At 39.4% G+C, this 26,202-nt stretch overlaps 2 protein-coding genes across 8 annotated transcripts in view; both read left to right on the top strand.

Moving 5' to 3' along the window:
• The window catches only part of si:dkey-119m7.4 (solute carrier family 22 member 6), a 35,189-nt gene extending 16,588 nt beyond the window's left edge, over window positions 1–18,601 (top strand). For 2 of the 4 annotated variants that reach the window (XM_076874288.1, XM_023153730.3), the window contains 5 exons: window positions 1,717–1,826; window positions 4,888–5,099; window positions 5,215–5,323; window positions 9,506–9,718; window positions 16,289–18,601. In XM_076874288.1, coding sequence (XP_076730403.1) covers window positions 1,717–1,826; window positions 4,888–5,099; window positions 5,215–5,323; window positions 9,506–9,718; window positions 16,289–16,370 — 726 coding nt within the window. In that variant the 3' untranslated portion in view covers window positions 16,371–18,601. The other 2 variants (XM_012923273.3, XM_076874287.1) reach the window with 2 other exon arrangements.
• Window positions 18,602–24,147: 5,546 nt separating this feature from the next.
• Window positions 24,148–26,202, top strand: part of fynb (FYN proto-oncogene, Src family tyrosine kinase b) — an 84,862-nt gene continuing 82,807 nt past the window's right edge. For 3 of the 4 annotated variants that reach the window (XM_004566228.2, XM_004566226.2, XM_076874285.1), the window contains exon 1: window positions 24,148–24,305. The gene's annotated coding sequence lies outside the window, so the exon portion shown is untranslated. Of the gene's footprint in view, window positions 24,306–24,396; window positions 24,483–26,202 lie in introns of all 4 variants that reach the window. The other variant, XM_004566227.2, reaches the window with a different exon arrangement.

Here is a 26,202-nt window from a genome sequence, read left to right as displayed (position 1 = left end):
TGTTTTTTGAAGCCTGAATAATACTGTTTTGGAGGATTAATTGACAAGGGGGTAAAGTGCTCAGCTATCAGTTTGGTTAAACTCTACAGCATTATTTAGTGCTAGGAAGCTTAATAATACTTCCAAGTCTAGAAAAAAAAAAGAGGGTTTTTTTGGTTCTGCATAGTACACTGCACAGACATGATGCCCTTAAGGTTCTTTATTAAAGTTGCAGTAGGCTCTTGAAAGTGTACATTTTCCTGGAGTCAGATTAGAAAAAAAATAAAACTACAGATTTTGAAGGTGTTTTGTTTTCATCTTTTTTCCTTAATGGTAGTCTAAAAACTAGCCAGTTTGGCTAGTAAATGTGCTCTTTGGCCCTGAGATTAATGGGGTGTCTATAATGCAGGGCATTTCAAGAGCTTTTAAATTCCCCATTTTGCATGTGTTTGATCAAACGAATATGGAAGCCCGTTTCCGCCACCAAAAAAACCCCTAAAAACAGGTATCCATAACTCGAAATTTCGAGTTATTTTCTTGAAATTTCGACTTACTAATTCGAAATTTTAACTTGTTAACTCTAAATTTCGAGAAAATAACTCTAAATTTCGAGTTATGGATCCTTTGTTTGTTTGTTTTTTGTGGCAGAAATGGGCTTCCATAAACGTATATACACTAATATGAACTTTAGAAATATCTGGCTTGTAGAGAGAAGTCTGCCTCTGAAGTTACCCAGTTTAACATCTATGCATCTTGTGGCGCTTTTCTTCATCTTTTGTTAGAACTGAATTTGTCCTATAGAATATGCAAAATATAGTCATTACTTACACCTCACAGGTTTTAAAAGAAAACTTGCAAACAGAATCTCTTTTTTGTTTGCTCACTCTCATCTGCGGTTTCAGCAAAAGACATATGGAAAACTACAAAAACCACAGGCGTCTGGTCCATGAAATATCTCTGACTTTATTGAATGTGCAGTAAATCCTTGTGTCCCGATGGCAGTCTAAGGTTTATGTGAACCAGCTGCTTGGATGGTCATATAACCGCACATTTCCCATTTTTTTCATGTTACAATGCAAGAAATCACTGACTAAAATTTCAAGCCCTGCTCATGGTCTCAGACACTCACAGGTTTTGTCAAAAGTCTGTGTGAATCAATTTCAGACAAGCACATATACAGCGTCATCTGTCAGCAGGAGCCAGCCGTCTTTCACCATTACTGGAAAAGTGCACAGGCTCAGTAAAAATAAAACACAAATCAACTACTGGATTTGCACAGAAGCTCATCTCAATGTATTTTTACACCTTGTGCATTTCTTTTTTTATTCAGTGCTACTAAATATAACTGTTTCCACACACACAGCTCTGCTAACGTGCTGCTCATGCTACGCTCTTTATACAGACGTGGCTTTCCACTCAGCTGTAGTGTTGTAGGTAGGAAGGTAATTAAACACAGCTTAGAGCAGATATCATTAAAGCACTAGAAGCAAAGATAAATAATGTTTCATTACAAATGAATGTCAAGGATAGTTTTTATTAGCAGTGAGAATATTCCCTCTATGACACTGCTATTCTATTTTTATCCTCCTCTGTTATTCAGGAGCCACTACTTATTTTCATGTGTTTTTTGATAAGTGGGTATCATTTAAACATGCAAACTATTCAAACAGAACTACTGAACATATTTTGCACCCTCAACCACAGACACTGATACCTATTGTCTTGCTTGTTTCACAGCAGGTCTGTAAAACCGAAGAGAAAACTGTAGCGAAGAACAAACACTCGTTCCTTGACCTTGTTCGAACACCAAGAATGAGGAAGCACTCTCTGATTGTCTTTTATCTGTGGTGAGTATAAGCACATGTTTTTTTCAGTCAGAGTCAGACTGAGCACAAGACTGCTCCTGAGGGTTCACGCTTATCATCCACATCCCCACCTCTGCATGTCGGCCTTCAGTCCTGTCTAAGGGGACCTTTTAAACTCTCAACAGGGGCTGAAGAGTCTGTCTGAAACATGGATTTGGGAATGCAATAAGGACAAATTAGTGCTATAAGCTCAATCAAATTTCAAACAACAGAAAAAATGACCATGGGAAAAACAAATGAGTAAGCTTGTCTTGCTTCTAAATACTTGAGTCTTATTCATCCAGGAAAAATGTAACATCTGAACAAAATCTCCATGTAAGACCTATTTGAATTTGAACCCAAAACAAACAAATAAATCAAACTTATTTGATATACTTCATAACATGGCTGAATATTAGCACTTAGCTCATGCTAATGCCAGCTAGCTAATTTAGGTAAATCTATTTCTGGGACATAAAATGAAATTTTGGCTAGCAAAAAAATACTGGGCTTAAAATAGACTTACAGTAGAAAGAGAACAGCTGAAGTAGCAGTCAGGCACCTAAATATTTAAGGTCGAACTGTGAGCTTATCAGCTAACAGTAGTGTTGGCTTGCTAATCTATATGTAATGCACTTTGATAGCATCTCTGGCACATCTTTGCTAACTGATGTCACACAGGTTGCGAAAAACAGCAAGCCACAACTAGCTGGGATGTGCAGGCCATGAACCAAGTCACAGAGGGCTTATCTATAATCAGTGAAACACTCATTAGCTCACTGGGTTAAAACAACATTAAAGCTGGAAAAACCCCTCGAGTAATAAAGCCACACCACACTGTGTGCACAGTTTTACTTTTGGCCCTAAAAAGATATAGGAAGCAGTTTGGAGTTTTGTGCCTCTTCAACATTCCCTGCAGTCTAGAATTTTGCTTTTTGACAGTTTGTTTTTCTGCCTCTAATCTGATTATGAAAAGCTACAGTGGAAGCCTGCGGAACTAGTTTGATTCTACTTACAGTTGAGGTGAAGCATTAAGACTTATATCGTTCCTAAGGGCTAAATGTCCTGTTAAAAATATAAAGGATGTCCTGTCATATCACATTTTTCATGGCTAAGGATGAGTGCCTTTGGTTTTTGCACCACGGAATTCTCAAATGTGAATCCATCAGTGCAATAAGGGGTTTATTCACTGCAGCCCTGCTAAAATATCCATGTTTACAGATAGTTCTTACTGACAGTCAGATGAGAAACAGTTAACCCTGTGTTTTTTTATACATATTGCCCTATCGCACAAGCATCACAGTCATCAAATAGCTTTTATTGATGCATTTCCTATTAATTGAAATGCGGATGTTGCTTTAGTCCCTGTTCCTGTCGAAACACGAGATAGTCATCTGTGCCAGAGCAATAAAGTCTTTGTTTTTGTCACTTCAAGCTTTTTCCATTTGCTGTTTTGATGCTATAATCAGGATCAGCTGACCTTACTCTGCATTTCTTTCATACTGGCCACATATCTGGCGTGGATGGTGATTGCTTAATTGTACCAAACAGTGAATTGTACCAAAGTGGATTTGCAGTGTTACTCCAACTATCCTTAAATCTACTGTGAATCAGTGTGTTGTAAAAATAGTCCAGCAGGCTGATTTTTATAGAACCACGGCTCAAAGTTATGTCAAACCTCTCTGTCTAAAAACTCTTCACTTAGTCCTCCTGCTCAGTGTTTAGAGGCGAACCCCACTTAGTGCTCCTCAGTAACACAGTAAAAATGAACTGAACCGTCACTTATCCCTTGTGATTATCCTAAAGGCTGCAATACAGCAAAGTGCATTACTAATTTAAACCAAATTATACGGAACCTTAAACAGACTTTGATCAGTTAACAGAGTTCATAATCTTTAAAGAGCAATTCTACATTCTTCATGCAGCAACAACCTAATGAGACGTGGTTTTCCTTCCAGTGTTGTGATGTTCAGAGATCAGTCTTGCAGGTTATAAGCAGGTTATGAGAAGGAAAATGCTGTTTACAGTTCCATGAGTTGTTCCACTTTGTTTATGCTTTAGATTCTTTTTCTCGAGTTTTCGAATGGTCAGTAAAGATAAAGCGGTTTAGTTGGCTGTGCTAGGAATTTAGCTGAAGAACTTACATGCTTGCAAGAGAAAAAAACGGGGGTTGAATCAGAATAATACAAAGCGACCAGTGACCTGTCGCCGGTGTCACAAATGACATTTCAGTTTGCTGCCTCTTTCTATTGTCAGATTGTGAGAGGGGAAAAAAGAGAATTCTGGGACTGCATGGCACTTCTTTCCTTAGTATTTAGTAATAATAATAATAATAATAATGGATTGGATTTATATAGCGCTTTTCTAGGCACCCAAAGCGCTTTACAATACCACTATTCATTCACTCTCACATTCATACACTGGTGGAGGCAAGCTACAGTTGTAGCCACAGCTGCCCTGGGGCAGACTGACAGAAGAGAGGCTGCCATATCGCGCCAGTGAGTTGGATCAGTCACTTCTTGGTCGCTTATCTCACTTAGGAGTCTTCCTAAGCAAAACAGACTACTGGAACACACCCAAAGACTGTGTGCACTCCAGGGAGATGAATCATATGGCATACGTGAACTTGATCAGAGAACAAGAGTGAGAAACAAAGGCGCAAATTGAAAAGTCAAAAATCTCCATAAAGATGTAACTGCAAAATAAAAACTAAAATAAGAAGTAACTGAAGGGGCAAACAACAGCTTAGACAAAAAGGAAAAACAGGAACGCACACTAAGGGGAAAAACACTAATGAACAGAACAAGCTAAACTCTCTGTGAGGCTTTGCTGCTCATTACTTAGAAAACCAAGTGAACCAGCTTTGATTTGGGTTTGTTTTACACTATGTAACTTATTTTGGCATCATCCTGTAGGAACTTCAAAGACTAACAGCAGTGGGAATTATCTAATTTTTCCATGAACAACAAATAATACATTCAAAGGTATCAAAGGAATGACATTTGCCATGACATTTCCCTTCAAGCAGAAGCGTTTCTTTCTTTCTTTGCTCCTACATTCTCAGGTTTGTCAATGTCCTCGTGTACTATGGCCTGTCCCTCAACATTTCTGACTTTGGAATGAATATATACCTGACTCAGATGATTTTTGGTCTGGTTGAGATGCCTGCGCGCACAATCACCCTGTTCACCCTGAACCGCTCCCGTAAGATCTCCCAGCTAGCTTTCTTAGCAGTTGGAGGCACTGCCTGTCTGCTCACCATCTTCATCCCCGATGGTATGAACACACGCTCAGGACAGCTTAGCTGGACTGTGCATGATTAACTCTTTGCCCTACTTGTTCTAAAAATGTAGTTTACAGCTTTTCTCGCCATCCTTTTATCTTCTTTTAGATTTGTCTGTCGTCAGAACGGTCTTGGCCATGATTGGAAAGTTTGGAATCACAGCCTCTCTGTCTATTATTTATGTGTATTCTGCTGAGGTGTTCCCCACTGTTATAAGGTGAGTGTTACCCTCCAAATACCCGGGAGTCTTACAACACAAAGAGTTCCTTCACTATCTAAAGCTAAACATGTTCTGGCTAGCAATTTCACTTCAACAGGCTGTGTTATTATCAGAACTGTGGAGTCTTCTAAAGGCAGCTGCTAATGGTGCCACAAAAGCAGTTTGACGAGGCAGTCAGTGATTGTTACCTAATGGTATTTTTATGGAAACACAAAACATTTTGGCAAGTTGTTTCTGGAATAATTTTCCAATATATATATATATATATATATATATATATATATTCAAAGAAATCGGAACATGACTTTTGGTGTTTCTTTGTTAGCTCATCCAAAAATCCAGTTATTCGGCCCATGAAGAGTTCTTTCATTAACTACATCACTATATCAAAGCCTGGGCAAAAGGCTTATCAGGCTTATAGAAAAGCTTCATTAGCCCAAATACTTACCAACAGGTTTTAGATGTATGGCACACCGGATTACTGGTCGAACTGTCTGCAGAGCAGTTTTGAGACTTGTCCCATTATGATTAATGTTGAAATTGTTTACATTTATTTTTTTCGGAAGTGCTAGATTAAATTTAATACAGCAAGGTTTAGGAAAACTTAAAAAAAATAACTCATGATACTTAAAGTGTCTCACTCATCTGACTAACTAGTGTTAGTGTTAGAGTTGGTTTTGCTAACGAAGTTTAGAATGTGGTTAAAACGCTGCAACTTTCCTGTTAAAGGCTTTCCTTTACATCAGGCGTATCAAACATAAGCCCCGGACAGACTTCTATTTGGCTGACAGGATGCTGGAAGAGGAGGATGACAGGAAAAATGTGAAGGAGGACATAGATTATGGACTGCATTTGGGTTATGTTTGATAGCTTTTTTATTTGTGCTAACATATTTCTTTCAGCTATTATATCAGCATTTCTTTATAATGTAGAAAAACTGAGACATACTATTATTAAATAGGATTTAATGTATAGTTGAACATATTTACACTGGCAGGAAGAGACTTTAAGGCCAATAAAGAGTTTAACATCCCTACTTTAGATATATGAAAATCCCACAGGACTGAACCTTATTATAACTAGGGCTGCTCAATTAATCGAATTTTAATCACGATTACGATCTGGGCTTTCAACGATCATTAAAAATGACTGAGCCGATTATTAGCCCCTCCCTCATGCTTTACTCTCGCGCTGCTCCGTGTGGCAAATCGAGCGCACCTCTCTGCATTTCGAACACGTGTCACAACAATTAAGATCAGCGGTCTCCAACCTTTTTTGCGCCACGGACCGGTTTATGCCCGACAATATTTTCATGGACCGGCCTTTAAGGTGTCGCGGATAAATACAACAAAATAAAACTAGTACCGGTACCGAAAAAAAGATTTATTCATAACACACGTGAAAAGACCCAGGAAAACCGAGTAAATGATAAAAACGATAACAAAATAACGCTAAAAACCCTGAAAACCATACATTTCACACCTGAGCCTCAACTCTTGCGGCCCCGGTACCAAACGACTCACGGACCGGTACCGGTCCGAGGCCCGGGGGTTGGGGACCGCTGATTAGGGATGGGTATCGTTTTATCCGATACCGGTGCCAAACCGGTACTTTTGAAACGGTGCCGGTGCTTAAACGGTGCTCAAACCGGTGCTTAAAGAATGGAGAACACAAAATTGGTCCAAAAACCTCTCATGTTCAGCTGTTTTTTTTGTAAAAAGATAACAATGTTAGCCTTTTCTGCAGCTATAGGGCATATATGATATCACTCTTGGCTGGAAGCAGTGCTTAAACAATGGAAAAAACACAAGCTTTGTCCAAAAACCTCTCATGTTTAGCTGTTTCCCTCTTTTTCTTTGGTCCTTTTAGCCTTTTTGGCCAGGGTGAAGGGAGTATCTGCCATCAAACAAGAAGACAGCCGCATGTAGCTAAGATGATGTTTGCTAGTTCACCTTACATGCATGAATGTAATAACGTGGTTAGCCTACTCAACGTAAATTACACACGAACAACATTAAGCTACTCGCGCAGAGAAGAACGGCTGCTGCTGCATCATCATCCTCATCATTTCTGCTACACTGGCAAGGCTAGTGGCCAGGACTCTCCTCTTCGGGTTTTTGGGGGATGTTGCTAACTCCGGGTCCGATAACAGGCACCACACCCGCAGTAGATGTGCACGGTGTGAGGTCTCGCAGCAAGCTATCAAATACGGCGCATTTCTCGGCTTTTAAAAAAAACACTATGCGTCGCCAGGTGTTTCGTCGGATTTGAGGTGTTACCTCCTTTGACAGTATCACAGTATCAGCTTAAAGCACTTGTTGCAGGCTGCTGAGTTTGCATATTTTGCTGTGAAGTACAGCCAGACTTTGACCGCTTCGCCTTGGGCATTTTTAATCTGTAGCTCTGCTCTAAAAGAACGTACGTACCTGGACCCACCTACTATCCTCGGAAACGTAAAATGATTGGCTAGAATCTAAAGTGTATCACAGCTCAGGGAAAAAAAAGCACCGAAATAAAGCACCGAAATGTGCGCTGCTTTTCGGTCTGGTTACTACCGTTTATGTCAGAACCGGTGCCATAATTGCACCGGATACCGGTACCCATCCCTACCGCTGATTAAGAGGACCCGAGGGAAGCTCGGAAAGCTAAACAGAAGTTATTTGGAGAGGAGAGTGACTGCCGTTGGTTGAAAAGAGAGGTAAAAAAACTTCAGTGGTGTGGAATCATTATGGGTTCGCAGAGTCGAGACGTGGATCAAGTAGACACAGTGTGTAAACTTTGCTACGGTGTCGTAGCTGCACCACAGAGCAACACTGCAAAGTTCACTAAACATAGATGTTTATATTTTTCATTTATTTCTTATATTGCAAACATTTAAACTGTTATCAGTATTTGCACACTATTTTATATTATTTTTTGACAATCTTTAAAGTCATTATTCAACACATTGTTATTGTTAAATAAATATCGTCAAATAATCGAGATCTCAATTTCAGTGAAAATAATCGTGATTATCATTTTTGCCATAATCGAGCAGCCCTAATTATAACCCAAAACCGACCTCCCTAACCCTATATAGGTGTCTGGTGATCTGGTGAATTTAAGCACTTATAGATTTACCTTGTTGCCATAAATACCAACTGGAATTATTGAGATATCATTAAAATAATGTCTTTATGATTATTGCTGGCTGTATCTTAATCCTGAGAATGCTGTTGCCGTGTATTACAAACATGTGTTCATTCTAATGCATAAGCAAATCACTATATCTACATTAAATTGCAAGAATCCAGCTTTGTTCCATTTACTAAGATGGATTCATGCATGATTTACATTACATGTTTGTTATTAAGAGTGTTCACAGATAAGAAAGGTGGAATAGTGTAAGTGAAAATATAAGGTATACATTACTATCTATAAATACAGAGTGAAAGTGAGAGCAAGAAAGCAATAGCTGTAATGGAAATTAAGTGCAGAAACGACCCCCCCACAGAAAAGACAAATGCCATAAAGACATTGTCTGATAAGAAATCATTAACCAACAATGGCACTCAGAGAGTGCAAACCTCTGTCAAGGCAGCTCTCTCTTGGTACAGTACTTACTTTTAAGGGAAATTATTTCTGGATGCAAACTATAATGTGATATTTAGAATCCCCACACACTAGTATTTGTTTCCTAAATGTTACCAATACAAAAAAGGCAGGAGAATTTACATTTTTAAAGATAAAAGATATTTCATCAAAGTTTGACCTAATTTGACCTTGGAGAAGAGGTCAGAGGTCCAAAGTAATGCAATATTTAGTATATATCATCCCTTTATGCTTAACTGTTGTCAGTGCAAACAATGGTGGTAAGAAGCATAGTTTTAAATAGCACTATTATCACTTTGAATTTCAGGTCACTCTATTGACCTTGAAGGATATGCTGACAATACATACATACATACATAGTTTCTAAGGTATGAGTCCTTTTTTCTCTCCAATAAATCATCATGTTGACCTTGAAGACGTCAGTGGATGTAAACCACATCTTGATGGATTATTCACATGACCCAACTCCACACACCCAATAGATTCCATCAGAATTTATTCAAAACTTTATGGCATGTAGACAGAGATCACATTGATATCCATAATAAGCACCTGTAACCGGGCCCTTTTATTCATTGTATTTTTCAGACAAAATGGGATTGGTATAGGCTCTATGTGTGCTCGCACTGGTGGCGTCCTGGCTCCCATGATGTACCTTCTGAGGGGGGTCAGTCCTCACGCTCCCATGGTTCTGTGTGGCCTCTGCCCCCTGCTGGGTTCAGCCCTCACAATGCTACTTCCTGAGACGGCCAACAGGCCGCTGCCTGATAGCATTGAAGACGTTGAGGGATCCAATCACAGGTTTGACTTAACTGTTGACTTAACCTGAGCAAGATCATCATAGGTGCTGATCCTAACCCTATATTTTGAAGAAAGGCAAAATGTTCATTTTTAAATAATGAAAATTGTTGCTGATCTGTGTCACTTTGATTGCCAAAGCTTAGGGGAAGAGTTTGATGAGAAAATGTATATTCACATAGCCTAGGAGTAAGGTTAGGATCATCTCTGAAGCCAGTAACACAAGCAAAATAAAAGAGAACTGAGAATTGGTTGGTCTCAGACAATTTCATCTTGCTTTTGGTTAGAGATGCAAAATAAGAGTGCAATGTAAGTAAATGTAATCAAATACTTGCTGCACCAAGGAGGCCACAGTGTTGCCTGGAGGCACATCAAGAAGCAGCACTTGCATCTTTTTTGTGAGCAATGAAATCATGGGGAAGAAAAAGAGAACTAAATATGATGGTATAGATCTTTCTTTGATCAATAAATGTGCGTAAATGTACATACCAGTACGTACATTTGCTCGGCCACCAGAACTTTTACTTCCAGGAAGTTAGAAAAGAAAAGTGGCTTTATATATATATATATATATATATATATATATATATATTAGGGGTGCAACGATACACAAAATTCACGGTTCGGTTCGGTTCGATTCTTTGGTGTCACGGTTCGATATTTTTTCGATACAAAAAAAATGTTCATGCCTTTTTAATTTGTCATTTATTAAAATTATAAATATATATTTTAACTCAAAAGTACAGTTTTTAAATTTAATGTTGCTGAAACAAAAGTAATTAAAAAATATATATATATCTCAGGGCTCTCAAAATTTCAAAATCCCTGGTAGCCCTTCGGGCAGGGACTCTTCAGTTTTTGGTAGCCCAAAATAAATGTAAGTAGCCCGAATTAAAAAAGAGAGCAATTTTTTGATTGATGTTTTGTTTCCTTTACAATATTATACATTAAAGTATAATATTGTAAAGGAAACAAAACATTAATCAAAAAATAGTTGAAACACAAATTACAACATTGTATAAAAATGACAATCATCAACTCAAACACTTGGTTCTAATTGAACAGAAATTTCTATGAACTTGTAAGAACTGTGTAGAACATGAATCAGTCTGTGTCAGATCCTGAATTTGAAATTTCCACTGAAGTCACAGGTAAGAGACAAGTGGAACCAAGATCTAGGCCATTTGCTTTTTGAAGTTTGCAAAGACTGCTAAATTTTGCCAGTGGTAGTTCACTCTTTGCAACATAGTACGCTGTTCTAAACAGATTTTTCAGGTTTATTTTTAGTATGTTATTTGCAATTGGTGTTTGTTCTGGGAAAGATATTGCAGACTGAGCAATAATGCATTTCTTGCATTTCTCATGGCTTCTAATGGGGGCCTTTTTTAAAATGACTGGTCCCAGTAACAAAGGCGCTTGTCGACTCAGAAATCGAGAGAAAACCAACAACACACCCGGCAGAACATTATGTTATTTACACTGGTGCACATAAGTGGTCCGCAGGTGCGCATTCGCTGTCAAAATAAAAGACGCGCACCAGATAAGAAGTTGCAACGCGCGTTTGCGTCCATATAAAAAGCACTGTTTTTGTCCGCTAGAGTGGGATTTTCACGGCACATTCTGCACCACATCTCCGTGCGTTCATCATTTGTTTGAAGCAGAGGCGGAGCCAGACATTTGAAACACCCGGGGCTTAGCCCTAAAGGGTAGTATGCATGTGGGATTTTTTTTTTTTGGGGGGGGTGGGGTTAGAAATGACTGAAAGATTAATTGGCTCTGTTTTGAGTTTTGTTCAAAAAAGAATGACTTCATATAGGGAAATATATATATCACACATGCAGGACACCTTAAACTAGTTTTTTAATTAAGCAGCAAGACAGAACGAAGTCGGGGCTGTATCAAGACACAGGGACTAAACCCCAATTCAACCAGACGCAGAACTGATCCAGAATTAAAACAGGACTACAACAGTTCAAAATCAGGACTACTGAGGACTTAACCAAGACATAACCACAATCAGCACTAGATGATAGTAGCACTAAAAATCATCATAGACCTGCACTACACTTATTTATTTAATTCTACCAAAGTACAATATTTAGATTGAGAAAAGTTTATATAATTATTTTGGCCTTGTTGTGCAAACAAGCCTGCATAACTTAATAAATATAGAATTTGAAAAATAACAAACCTAAAAAGAAACACTAGGTACGAGATACATGAGGACCTATGATACGGTGATACTTTTGGCAAACGACCATTTGACTAACATGTGTCTCACCTGCTCTTGTTCATCTCTGTTCTGTCCTCATTCTCCTCTCTCTCCCTCTCTGCTCCTCTCTCTTTGTGCTGACAATCATAAAATATACAGTTGAAACCAGATATTTACAAACTCTTCAGATCAAAACAAACACTTTTTTAATTGTAACATCAAATCAGACTAAATGTTTATTTTTTTAGATTGATAAATATAAAAAACATATTTGTTAACTTTAAGACTAAAGAGAGAAACTATCTGTATTTCTTAATTGTAAATGGCACCAAATTGTATTCAAACTGAGCCACACTTATGGAGCTCCACAGTTCTGTTTCTGGTGTTTGGTTGATATCTCTTGATTTTCCCATGTCACAGAAACAGGCTCTGTGTTTTGCCTTATATGCATCCACAGGTGTGCCACCAGTTTACTCACATGGACTCTACTAACCTATCAGAAGCTTCTTCAGCTCAGAATGGAATCGTCTGGAGTTTTCTTATTAATTAACAAACTTAGTGTACATGTACTCCTAAATTTGATGAAAGTGATAAAAAATAGAAGCTCTGTCTCTCTTTATTCTGACATTTAACTAATTCAAAAGATATTTCAATATTTATCTAAAAAAAAGTTTACTCTAAATTGATGTTGTACAGTAAAAATGTTTTGTTTTCTCCCTAAAGTGTAAATATCTGTTTACAAATGTGAATATCCTGCTGCGTACTGAAATCCCTCTTGTTTTGCATAGAAATATACTGAACAACATACAAAGCATAATATATAAAATAACATTTACCTGAGTTTTTTCTTTGAAAGAACCCTCTAATGTCCATTCTTATATTTCAGTACATAACTGAAACCGATTTAGTCGGGGAGGGTAAGAACTGAAAATATGAAATAAACACACGTAAGCTAAGACTCTAAAAAATAGCATTTGTTCGGCTTTTCATTTCGCCATTTGTTGATTCACTTGAAGAGCAAGTAAAATAATATTGGTCAAGTGATCAGTTTGATATCAATCTTTCGTGATTCACCGTCATATTTACATTATTTGTACGGTACGAATGATTTGCTTTGGTACCTGGTCAAACTTAAGCTCTCCTTAGTATGGCTGGCTCTGTCTCTCCAACAGCGCACTAACAGGTAGCAGCTGCCCCGCCCCCTCGCTCAGTCGCTTAGTGCCTGAGCTCGGATCATACCAATATCAGGGGGGGATTCACGCACAGTCGTAAATTCCCACAGTGTGCACTATGTTCTTCGAATATTGTGTGTACTTTTTGTTTTATACAGTTGTCAGCCAGGCATCTAACTATGAAAAAATTACACTCCAAAAGACCCCGGGCTTCTGACAAAACAACCCGGGCTTAAGCCCAGTAAGCCACCCCCACGCTCCGCCCCTGGTTTGAAGCCAGCTCACCTCCTGCAACCACTTTTCCGAGAATACGTGCTTCTTTTGTGGTTCGGACTCCTTCTGACATTTCTTTGGAGGTAGAGGAACACCAAAGTAATTGCTTAAAGGAGCTTCTTCGACATCTTTAAGAGTTTTAAAAAAATGTCTGTCCTCCTCCAGAAAATCTTATGTATGCAAACACGCGTTGCAACTTCATATCTTGTGCGCGTTTATTTATTTATTTATTTTTCTTTGACAGCGAATGCGCACCTGCAGACCACTTATGTGCAGCCCTGGTTATTTAGCTCGTCATATTGCAGCCACAGAGATTCTTTTGTCCATGAAACCATAAAGCTGCACTTTCTTTTTGCCTTATAGTCTGATTTGTCATAACTTTTCCGTTTTGTGGTAAGCTTTTCTTTGGCTGTCACTTCTTCACCCTGACCTGTCTTATTTGGCTCAGCAGAACTAAAATATATATCCTGCTGCTTTTACACACACACACATAACCGTCAGCGATTCTCTGCGTGATCAACCTCTCATATGTTTAAGCTTGCTGCGGGAAATTTTACTTGTCATGTTTGCATAGTAAGCTAACGATTGATAAGACGATGTCAGAGGAATTGGTGCGCAAATTATCATCACTCAGTGCTGTCGCTCTCTATACACAGTTCGCGCGATTGCAAAGTGAAAGCAAAAAACAAGCGCAAATTCAAACGCGATTTCAATATGTCACATATTGACAGTGGCTCACCGATGCCAATGACATAATTACCCAGCTACATTTCTGAAAGAATGCAAAAGCATTGACATATATTTTTCCTTCCTACAATAGGCCGACGGGCAGGGCAGAGATAGATTTTGGTAGCCCGACTGGAAAAATCGCTAGCCCCCGGGACGTCGGGCTAGCTTATTTTGCAAGCCCTGTATCTGATTGAGGAATCACTCATCTTTGGAAAAGAGAGTTTATTACAGAGAAATGGCTCTTTCCAAAATAAAAGCTATACTATACGCTTCTTCTGGGCTATATTTTCAGCAGCATATTGTAGCGGTCAGGGCTGTTCGGGGTTCTGTTTGTACAGTTATGTTTTGTTTATGTTGCCATAGTGACGGGTGACGCCCTCTCGCTGCCACGGTGTGTCCTTCCGGGGTCAGAGGGCGCCTTGTGTGTTGTTGTTGTTGTTGTTGCTGTGCGGTTTCCGCGCTGAGCAGTTAGCTAGCGGCAGTGTTCTTCTGCAGATGTCAATAAACGGCTGTGCTCCCTGGCTAGCTCACGGGAAGCAAGACCAAACGACACCTCGGTCTCCTCGTTGTCTGAGCTCGCCACATTGGTGTCAGAAGTGGGATGATGGTGGCACCCCATGTTCTGACCCGAATGACTTTTCCCCCGCTGGTCGTGACCGGCCGGTACGCCAAAAGAAGGCACCTGGACATTTGCAGGACTTTGTGTGGGGCAATGGGGTCGTCAGGGACGACTGACCCCTTAGGTGCGGGGGCTATGTAGCGGGTCAGGGCTGTTCGGGGTTCTGTTTGTACAGTTATGTTTTGTTTATGTTGCCATAGTGACGGGTGATGCCCTCTCGCTGCCACGGTGTGTCCTTCCGGGGTCAGAGGGCGCCTTGTGTGTTGCTGTTGCTGTGCGGTTGCTGCGCTGAGCAGTTAGCTAGCGGCAGTGTTCTTCTGCAGATGTCAATAAACGGCTGTGCTCCCTGGCTAGCTCACGGGAAGCAAGACCAAACGACACCTCAGTCTCCTCCTTGTCTGAGCTCGCCACAATATTAAACATATCAGGTCCCCATAAGGAGAATCATGTGCTAACGGCTGTCTAAATGACTCGGCTAAAGTTAGTAGCATGCTTGTTGTTTTTGTCTGCTTCCACTTGTCTTTGCACTAGGATGATGTCGGCGTAAATGTGCAGTCATATTTGTTGTGTTCCCACTAGTGCTGTCAGCGTTAATCTCGTTGAAATGACGTTAACGCCACAACACGGAAAATCTCCGTTAACGAGCTACCCCTGCGTGGGGCTAGACAGCCAACACATTAACGAGCTAACTGCACTAACACACTAGTTCCCACCCATGTAATTGAGCATTGCGTGGCACATCCAACATACTGTTTTACTTTAGTCCATGACACGCTTACCTTCAGGGTCATACGTCACATGAAAACCAAAATAATTCCAAACGCCAGATTTGAATGAGGGTGGGGGAGGTTCAATTTGCCATGTTGCAAGGAGAGCTTAACTTCTGTCTCGCTAGCTTGCCCTGCGCTCTTCCTTCTGACTATGCTGTCTGTGTTGAATGGATCTACGCTGGACAGTGCAGCCTAGGCGGAGTAGTCGAACGCAGATTCACTGAGCGCTCAACACAGACAGCATCGTCAGAAGGAAAGTTGATAAAATAAATTACAAATTTTGTATTGTTCATACATATGCGTACCGAACCGAAAGCACTGTATGGAACGGTTCAATATCGATACCAGTATCGTTGCACCCCTAATATATATATTATCCTATCCAAGCTCAGGTCTTCTACCAGAGCCCTGGGAGCTTGTGCCTTTAGATGTTGAAGGAAACTGTACTCAATGACACGTTGACTTTCTTTGTGATTTCTCTGTAGGAAAGTTGGAACCCCTGTAGGAATTAGTAGAATCAATCTCCATTGCTTCAGAACAGTTTTAAATTATTAACCCATGTTGTTTTACCAGAAAACACCCTTTTTGTTTAATTCTGAAATGTCAGGTAATTCTATTAAAATTGTTTTTTTTTAAAAAGCAGCAATACCACCAGCAGTATCAAGGAGTCCATTACTTTCTTCCTCTTGCAGGGTCCATATGTGCCTGTAGATCTGAGGGCATCTTCTCCACAATTCCATGAAAACCAGCGATTTTTTTTATGACCTTCTAAAAAGTGCCCTCTTTTTCCTTTATTAGTGAGGAGGACAGCTGTCTTAAGCCAGCCATCTTCAATACTTCTATGAAGAACATCAACATCTGCAACACCAGTATGGACTGAAACACAACCACAGACATTCTGTGTGTTTTCTATGACTGGTCTAGTCTATGCTTCCAGTGGAAGTCATGATGAGACTTAGGTCCTGTAAGTCACCCTAACTCTGAAGATTTATATCACAATTTTTATTTCATTTGTTTTCAAATACATTTCTAGGTCAGTGTGTTATATTCGATTTTTTTTTTGTTGTTTTGATTTGGTCTCATCAAGTGTTATACATTGTAAAGGTTTATTCTGAAATCCATTTGGAGTCCTTAACAAGACACTGGTGCCATGGCAGATGCACTCAATGAAAGATTTGAACAGTCACAGCACCTGTTTGCTACATTAAAGCATACCTGAATATTTCTGCTAAGGTTTTTTGAACATACTTTCATATTACATGAGTGTGACTGTGACCACATACTGCTTGGAACATGCTATTGAGAGATATATGGCTTTGGACTTACAGTCTAGAAACTATTTACACTGCTTCACTTGTTCCACATTTTGTCATGTCACATCCTTATTCCAAAATGGATTAAATTAATTAATCACAAAAGCAAAGGGACAAATTGAAGTTTGCTTCAAATTCTTGCAAATTTATTAAAAGTAAAAAAATAAATAAATAAAACATGTCAATAGGTATCCAGCTTGGTACTTTATTGAAGCACCTTTGGCAGCAGTTACATCCTCAAGTCTTTTTGAGTATGATGCTACAAGCTTGGCGCAGCTTTTTTGAGCAGTTTCTCCAATTCTTCTATGCAGAACCTCCATCTAGTAAACTGGGGAGTTTCTCTGCACAATGTTTTCCTCCGGACATAATGTTTGGCTTTTAGTTCAATCCTTGTTTCAGCAGACCAGAGAATTTTGTTTCCAGTGGTCTGATTTAGCAAACTCAAAGTAGGCTGTCATTTGCATTTTGCTAAGGAGTGGCACAGGTCTTTCAGGTCTCCATAGGTTTAACTTTGTCATTACAGGGTATTGTGTGTAGAAGTCTGAGGTGAAAAACGAGTTTGATCCATTTTGGAATAAAACTTTAAAATTACAAATGTGGAACAAGAGGAGCACAGGAGAACAGGATGCACAGGATGCACAGTAAAACTGCATTAATGTATTATGGTTTTTTGTTTGGTTACGTTGTGGCAGCTCAGCAAGGTGTGAATGCAACGCTAACATGGCATTACCTCCAAAACTGTTAGCAAACAGTTGCTAGTTTATGCTGATATAATGTAATATTGGCATTGTTAGCACATTAACATAAGCAATTAATTACATCGGCTTGATGAATGCCCAATATCCATAAAGAGACTTAAAGACACTGTAGAGCAGGGGTGTCAAACTCAAATACACAGTGGGCCAAAATTCAAAACTGGAACAAAGTTGCGGGCTAACATTAATATTTATTGGAAAAAAAAATCTTCCTCCAGATATAAGAATGAATCTTTTCTTATGGACTCAAACAAGTTTTGATGAAAAACTGAATATGGAACAAGCAAAGCTTAATACTAAACAATATATATATTAGCTGTATAATACCAGTAGGCTAGCTCTGATAGTAATTTGGTATGGCTTCACGGGCCAAATGTAATTAGGGCCAGAGTTTGACACCTATGCTGTAGAGCATGGATGGGCTATGAAATACAATGAATTCATGGGTTTATCTCTATAAGTGGTCTGTTTCTGGTCTGGTGTTTGGTCTGCAGTTTTAATTATTGCTGCGTACATACACAGGCATGTACGTAAGCTTACTTTAACATTGTTTTGTCTTAGTGAAGTGAATGCTACAGTATGTGGTGAATTTTTTGAACAGTGTTCTAACAGTCTTTTATAAGCAGTTTGCACAAAGCCAGTTTCATTTAAAAACAAAAATCCTCATTTGCTAAGGAAGAAGTAGTGCTAGTCTATGGTCAGTGTCTTCATAGAATAATGGTGTGGGAAATGTGGGAATGGGTGATGTTAAACTGCACTCATGTTTACAGTAAGAAGCAGCAGCAGCTGTGTTTGAGGAAACGCTGACACTTACTGGTGAACAGTGAGTGTCACATTGGTTCTGACAGCTTAGTGACAAATACTTGAAACACAATATTCAAACATTGAAATCTTTTGTAAGGCTCTTACATGCATTTATATACAGCTGCATTGTTTTTGTGTATTTTTGTATTGTTTCGACTTTGCAGAAGAGAAGTCTGAATGAAGCTGTTATGTTTTTTACTGTCTTTCTTTGTACAATAAACGTTTGTTTGGGGAATTTATTCTGTGAAAACTCATCAGTCATTAGTAAGAAGTGGAACAAATCATGTAGGAGAACTAGCAGAAAAGGTTAGAAATGAACCCTTGGCTAATGGTTTGACACATAAGACTTTCAGAGTGTTGCTGGAAGCTGCCATCAAAGAATGATTAAGATTGAAAACAACAGCAACAACAACAATTTTTGCCAAAAAATATGCTCACGTAGAAACCTGTCAAACAGATTCAGTGACTACTCTTGAATGAGAAAGTGAGAGTGAATGGTTGTCTGTCTCTGTGTGTTGGCCCTGCGACAGACTGGCGACCTGTCCAGGGTGTACCCCGCCTCTCGCCCCATGACAGCTGTGATAGGCTCCAGCGCCCCCTGCGACCCTGAAAAGGATAAGCGGAAGCGAATGGATGGATGGATGGATGGATAATAAGGGAGACTAAGACTTTAAAATCTATCAATATTTTCTTCTGCTTCTTTCTTGCTATTACTTGGAGGAACATGGGGTTCATTCATGCAACATGTGTATTTTATACAATTTCAAATATCTGCTGTGAAAACCATCTATGAAGTAGATATAAATAGAGATCTATAAAGAACATCCAGAAAATAAGAGTGTTTTTAGGCCTTTTTTTATCACTGGGAGAAAGATTTGACTTCTTGTTTAAAGAGGCCTGCTTTTCCATTGGAAATTAGGAAAAATGACTAAAATAAAAATAAAAACTAGATCAAAAATAAAGGTGCAGCTGTGTGGCTGGTAGGATAGGCTAGAGTCATTAAGAGGCCAGATAACATAAGTATATATCATTGTATTAATATTATATTAATTTTTAAAAAGAAATAAGTGAAAATCTAGAAATAAGAAAAATAATCAACTAAACCCAAATCAAAACCTAATAGCTGGGGTTTAGACCATGGCCATAACTAGCTGAGAAGTCAAATAAGTAATTAAGAAGTAAAATAAAACCAGTTGACAGTAGAAGCCTTGTAGCTTACCTACCACCAGAGGGCGCAGTGATGCAGTCAATTAAGCTGGTGTTTCTTTTACATTACATACATCAATATTAAAGGAGAATATTGATTGAAACCAATAAATATTTTTTTAAATAATTACTTAAGGCTTTTTGTGTGTGTGAGAAGCCCAGACCTCCCTCTCCCCAGCCACCTCCTCCAGCTTGTCTGGGGGAACACCAAGGCGTTCCCATTCTAGCCAAGAGATATAATCTCTCCAGCGTGTCCTGGACCAACCCTCTGATTAGCAGCTTACCTGCTCTACCTTCTAAGATACAGCTACAGGTTCAATTAACCTGTTAACATGAAAGAAAACACATATTGTTATATGTTGCAGTGTACAGCATCATTGTATGAGGTGTGAAGGATTAACTGTATCTATCCTTGTAGGAGCAGAATTAAATGAGTATGTTACATAAAGTGTTCCACAAACGGCCCAGTAAGTGACGTTATAGTTACATTATCCCTGGCCTAAACACATGTGTACAATAATTAGAATACCATAGTCACTACTGCAGATTCTTACATAGTTTACAGAAAAATAAATCTACTTTTGTTTTTAGTACAGAAAACACTTTCACAATTAAAAAATATTCTGACCACTCTGATGAAGCAGCCTCATGTGTAACAAATTATTTAAGAGTAAAGCTCAAACTGTGTTATACATCAGCTGTCTTTAGTCTGTGCAGAACTAACTGATAGTTATGAACAAGTTTTGCGTGTGCACAACCCTTAGTATGTTAGCTGTTTATTGTCCGCTCACCTTTTTTTTTACTATGTGTTCATACATCACTCTGCATTTAAACATTAGTTATTATTAATCTCCCTCTCTCACTCGTCCACAACATGTCTTTGTCCTGTCTTTCGCCCCTCACCCTCACCCAGTTAGGCAGATGGCTGCATCTCACTGAGCCCAGTTCAGCAGGTTCACAGCAAAATCTCCAGTGTTAAATTAACACTAGAGCGTGTCTATATGGGTCCACACCTCTGAGTGTTAAATACAACACTGTTGAGTGTTATATTAACACTTTTGACAGTGTTATATGTTTAAAAGTAACCTGGTCAGTTTTGAAGATTAACAATGGCTAACACTGAGCAGTGCTGAGTTTCTAACACTGGATTATTTCTAACATTTTGAGTTATTTTCCAGTGTTAGAAACTCAGCACTGCTCAGTGTTAGCCATTGTTAATCTTCAAAACTGACTAGGTTACTTTTAAACATATAACACTGTCAAAAGTGTTAATTTAACACTCAACAGTGTTGTATTTAACACTCAGAGGAGTGGACCCATATAGACACTCTCTAGTGTTAATTTAACACTGGAGATTTTGCTGTGTTTCTTTCTGTTAAAAGGGTGATTTTTCCTTCAAATTGAAAAAAAACAAACTTGCTCATAGGGGGTCATCTGCTTGCTAGAGTTTTCTCTGTATTATTGTGGGGTCTTTACCTTTCAATATAAAGCATCTATTGATTTGGCACTATATGAATAAAATTGAATTGAAATTGAATTGATCTGAAATTATTAAATGTTCTTTCCGTGGGAGAGTTGCAGTCACTACATGTGTTTGGTGAGCTTCATATCCACAGTGAGTGATGTTGCAGAAGTTGTGAAAAAAGTTGTTTCCTACTGTATTTAAAGGCTAGACGACATCTATTCAGTGAGAGAGAAAGCACAAAAGCATCCTCCATGCTATAGCTCGTGAAGCACTCCATTGTCTATACCAGGATCCCGTGCCAGTGCTGAGATAGTGAGGCCTGCAGCTGTGCCAGTGTAGCAGAACTCCTCTTTTCCCCAGTAGTATTCCATAACTACTGCGTTTCTATTAGACACATAAATGCTCTTTTCCATAAGTAAAGCATTCATGTTTCTGGGCCTTTGTGAAAGATGAGGACAGAGCAGATGAGGGTTCCAGGAGTGTTTGGGTCAGGACAACACCCAATTAATAATATCAACAAACAAGCAGGCCAAGCCTAACCAGCTAGCTGTAACTTATTTATGATGCTTGAATCTAGCCACGGTTAATCTGCAATGATGCTGGGAAGGGGTGAACTAGGGGTGATTAGTATGTACTAATGTCTACAATACTACACTTGTGTATATTAGCATGAACTGATGCAGCTGGAGCATTATAATGCTAGGGTATTGACAGATAAAGTTGTTGTAATATGACCCGACCATACTGGATTTTGGTGATTGTACATCATGTATAGTCAATGTAGTGTCACAAACATGTTAGGTGTGGTTTATTATCTGAACTAGTGACATTGTAATGCAGTCATAAACAATTGTGACATGACATACTTTTATGATGTTATCAAGACCCCAAAAGTGAGACCGCTGAACTCAACATGCCATTTACTCTAGTCCCCTTGCTAAGATAGGTGACGAGCAGACAGACAAAGGTTCCTTGATGTATGGGATGTCAGGGCTGCTTACATAGAAGTATGTAAGTAAAGCTCAGTGTGTTACTCCATCCTGCCAAACATGAACAGCTGTAGGATATAAGTTGAAAGGAGCTGGCAGAGGGTAGAGTGGCTGTCATCACTGACACATCAGCCTTAAGACATCAGACATCAACTGGAAAGCAGAAACCTAAATAAGCAAAGGGTATAGAGCAAGACTAGACCACTGTCCTGATTCCACAGTTAGCCTGTGTCACTGCATTCCCATTTTTATCCACCCTGTTTGTAGAAAGGTCTACAGAATGTATTTTTTAGTGCAGTTTTCATCCTGGTGTGGAACACTTAACTATTTCTTCATCGTCTTGAGGACATCTAAAGGTGTGTGACTAGTCTAGATATGCTATGTATCCCTTGGTGCAGTTTGGGAGAAGGGTGCTCTGAGATTGTGCATCATCAGGGTTGTTGTTATAGGCAATTTGGTCCCTATATATTCATATCAAGAGCACCACACACGTTCCTAACCGGCACTAGACTATGCCAGAGCTTGCTCTTTGTCACAGTTCTATTAATAACAGATTACCTATACAAAGCAAGTGGAAGGTTTCTGGTTTGGTGGCCTATTGGTCTCATCTTTGCTTTTTGCAGATGATGGGTCCCTGCTGGCTTTGTTTAGCGCTGACCTCCATCTGAAACTGCGACTGGGGCTGTTTGTACCTAGGTGCAAAGCAGCAAGGACAAGCATTAGCACCTCCATGTGTGAGGCCACGGTGCTCAGCAGGGGAAAAAAATGAAATGGCCTCTTTGAGGAGACTCCTTTCTCTGCTGATAAGCACTAGAGGAGGTTTGGCATAGAATAAGTAGTAAAAATTGGAAGGATTCTACCACCTGACAAAAAATTAGGCGTTTTTAAGAACTGGCTATGTATAACATCACTGACTCATGGCGATCTATGAGTATCTGACCTACCCTTTCAACATTTTCAAAGAAGCATGGATGGCAGTGGGTCCGTTTCATTTGTTGTTCCAGTAAGTCAGCCCAGTGAGCTACAATATCAGCAGATATTATAGCATATAGGTTAAATAAAGATAGGGATATTACACAGAATAAAGAACTAATCTCATTAGCTTTTCATGCTAATTTAGTCAAAATATAAGTAAATACAACTGAATAACTGTTTTTAATGTCGCTATACCCATGGAAGATATTTCTACTGTTACATTTTAGCAAATATTTATATTATTTTGTTTTCAAAAGAAGAAGCAACTAAAGGAATAATAATATTACAAAAAAAAACTGTGATAAAAAGTGCTGCTCCATGTGCAGACAAAAGATGGCGCCTCAACAATATAACAAAACAAACAAACCTCCACAGCATCCCAAACAGCTATGTGTCTCTTCTTTTGTAAAGTCAAACACTTCATGGCAGGTCATTCACCTAGCACTTTATTATATAAAAATCGATTTTTATTTTAAATTTTAACAACAAAGGCCCCACATTATTTCACTGTCTCTAACTATTCCCAAATGTATTTTATTTTTGCCTTATTGAGCTTTAACATTCTAATAAAAGACTGTAATTCAATAACTTTGGTGTAAACAAAATTTTTCTCGAAGTGTGTCACGATGAAATGTTCGTCGAAGAAATCTATATACGGACAGTTCCCTGTTCCGCCTCCAAAACCTTTCCTCTCCTCTGATTGGAAGGACGTCCTATCAGTCAAACCGCCGGGTTCGGAATGTGCCCTTCGAAGCTTCTTAAAAAATACGGAATTTTAACGATCGATTATTCAAACGCCACAATAAGAACACCAAGGTATTAAACAAGTACGAAACAAACGTGACAAGCTTCACAAATTAGACCAGCGTTTAGTCAGTGTTTTTTTTTTCTTTGAAAAATAACCAACGGTCATCTACTACTCCAGAAACAACATTAAATGAATTTGCAAACACATTCATCACCGTAACTTTTTATGTCTTACGTCCTGTGAGTGTAGCACTAAACAGAAGATATTTAGAATGTCACGGAGTTTCTTTCTTTCTTTCCCCCCCGTTCTACCATACAAATGATCCATGTAGTCTTCTTTCCCCTAGTTGGTCTGTGCCGACAATATCCGACGGCTCGTGAAGGCATCAGCCGTTTCATTGTGGCCCTGCAGAGCCAACGCCATCACACTGAAGCGGCTACGGCGAGCAGGACGGCGACAGCAGGGCCACCATAGCAGTGCAGTCTTTTATTACTGTCATATTATTTTATTATAACGACCATGGAATATAGTGCCGCGGACTATTAGACGTCTCTGAACTGGTAAGTTACACCGTTTTTTCGTTTCGCTCATCATTCTCGCTCTTGCTTCCCAAACCGATTGAATTACTTTGATTTTTTTGCTTTTCCCCAGGTGATATTATTATTGACGTTTTGGAACGTAAACGTGCTTAGCCCGTTCGCTAAGCTCCACCGCTCAGTTTGTATAGAAAGGCTAAGGTGAGGCTGTTTGAATGTGATAACCGATTTATATATGGTAGAATAAATATACACACATCCAGTATGTACAAGTGGGATGAAGAAACAGCACCCGAAGCTAATTAAACAAGTAGGTTATCCACAGTCACCGATGGAAACCGAGCCTCTGACATGCAGGGGGCTTCAAAGCATCTTGACGCATTCGTTTTTGATTCACTCCAGCTCGCTTGTTTACCATTCCCCCCTCCCCTTTTCTCCCATCCTCAGCAGCAGCAGCCTCTCCTCTCCATTGATGCTCAGTGAAGTCAGATGAAGGACATAACCTCACATGATTCAGTGGCTCTGTTTTCTGCCATGCTTTTTCTGTGTGTGCTTCAGGGAGAAGCCTGGCTGCTCTGTTTACTTTGAGGAGCGGGCTGCATTCGTGCACGCAGTGCCATGCAGCTGTTCGAGTGTATTCGCTTCTTGTTAATGCCGATCCAAGCAATCTCTGTCTCTTTCAGCGGTTGGTTGGAAAGTCTTTTTTTCCTACTTTCCATCGGTGACTACTTTCACTGTACCTGTGGATTTTTATGCTCTGTGCCGATGATGTTGTTTGCATTTCAGGCTGATTTCTCCCTCCTTCACTTCAGTAATTGGGGTTAAACACTCATCACCTCTATTTCCGTTTAAAACAATGATGAGCATCCCTCCATCTATTGACTTCAGACCATAAAACTGCATACCTCTGACCGGCAGCCATACGTTCCCTGTGTTTTGATAGCAAAATGGGTGCAGTATATATATGTGTCATTAGCAATCCTTAATGAATGACCCTCTATTTGCGAGAGTTGTAATCAATGTGTTTTTGGTGGCACTTAAAGGGAAAGTGCAGAAACTAGAGGGCCTTGTAATGTGTGATTTTATTTCGTTTTTTTAGAAGTACTATTATGGCCTGTTTGCAGAAAGGCAGCTTCCTCTGGTTTTGAGCATGCCAGCAGCTGGTGTGCAGCTCCTCCGCCTGCACTGAGTGCAAGATTTCTGCAGTAGGAGGAAGAAGCTGGGATGTGGTCTGCTGAGTTTAGGTTCTGCAGGTGCACTGTGTAAAGGCACAGTATATGCATCTGAGGACGGATGTATCTCTAGGATGATATCAGATATCTGCTCACAGCTAATAGTCTTGGAAACAGAGCGTTGGAACCAGAGTGCTTTCAGGTTTTTTTCTGCTGATCTAAATCATTACTGTAAATCAGCAGAAATATTTGTTTTACCAATTTTAAATTAAAAATTTGTTTAACATGCCAGTCGTTGTAATAAAGTTCTAGATTGCACATGTCGCCGTCTGACTCGTTGCTGAGTTCAGGGGCGCTTTTTTTAATACTCTGTCTTAACCGAATCAGATGAGACATGAGTCCCTGATGGAAGTCACTCATGTTTAGTGAGGCAGCTTTAAACAGCTTGTTTTGCCAGGAGATCTGATCAGGCAGGTTATCACACAGAGGTGATCAGGTCAGGAAAACAGGAGAAGAGGAGTGTTTGCAGTGAATTTTGCCAATAATAAACTGTGGATAACTGCAGTCATAGACTAGTGCTTTCACCTCAAGCTTCCAAAGATTGAAGATTAAATCCAAACTAGTGCAGAATTTCACACAGAAGTCGATTCTGTCTGCGGCGGACAGGGATGTGCGCAAAAGGAGACACACCCGCATTTTGTTAAATGAAAAAAAGGGTAAAGCCCTGTTGTTGTCTTTGCACTGTATTT

This window comes from Maylandia zebra, linkage group LG15 (genome assembly GCF_041146795.1).
Source record: "Maylandia zebra isolate NMK-2024a linkage group LG15, Mzebra_GT3a, whole genome shotgun sequence".
Lineage (NCBI taxonomy): Eukaryota > Metazoa > Chordata > Actinopteri > Cichliformes > Cichlidae > Maylandia > Maylandia zebra.
This window is presented reverse-complemented; position numbering and strand designations above follow the sequence as displayed.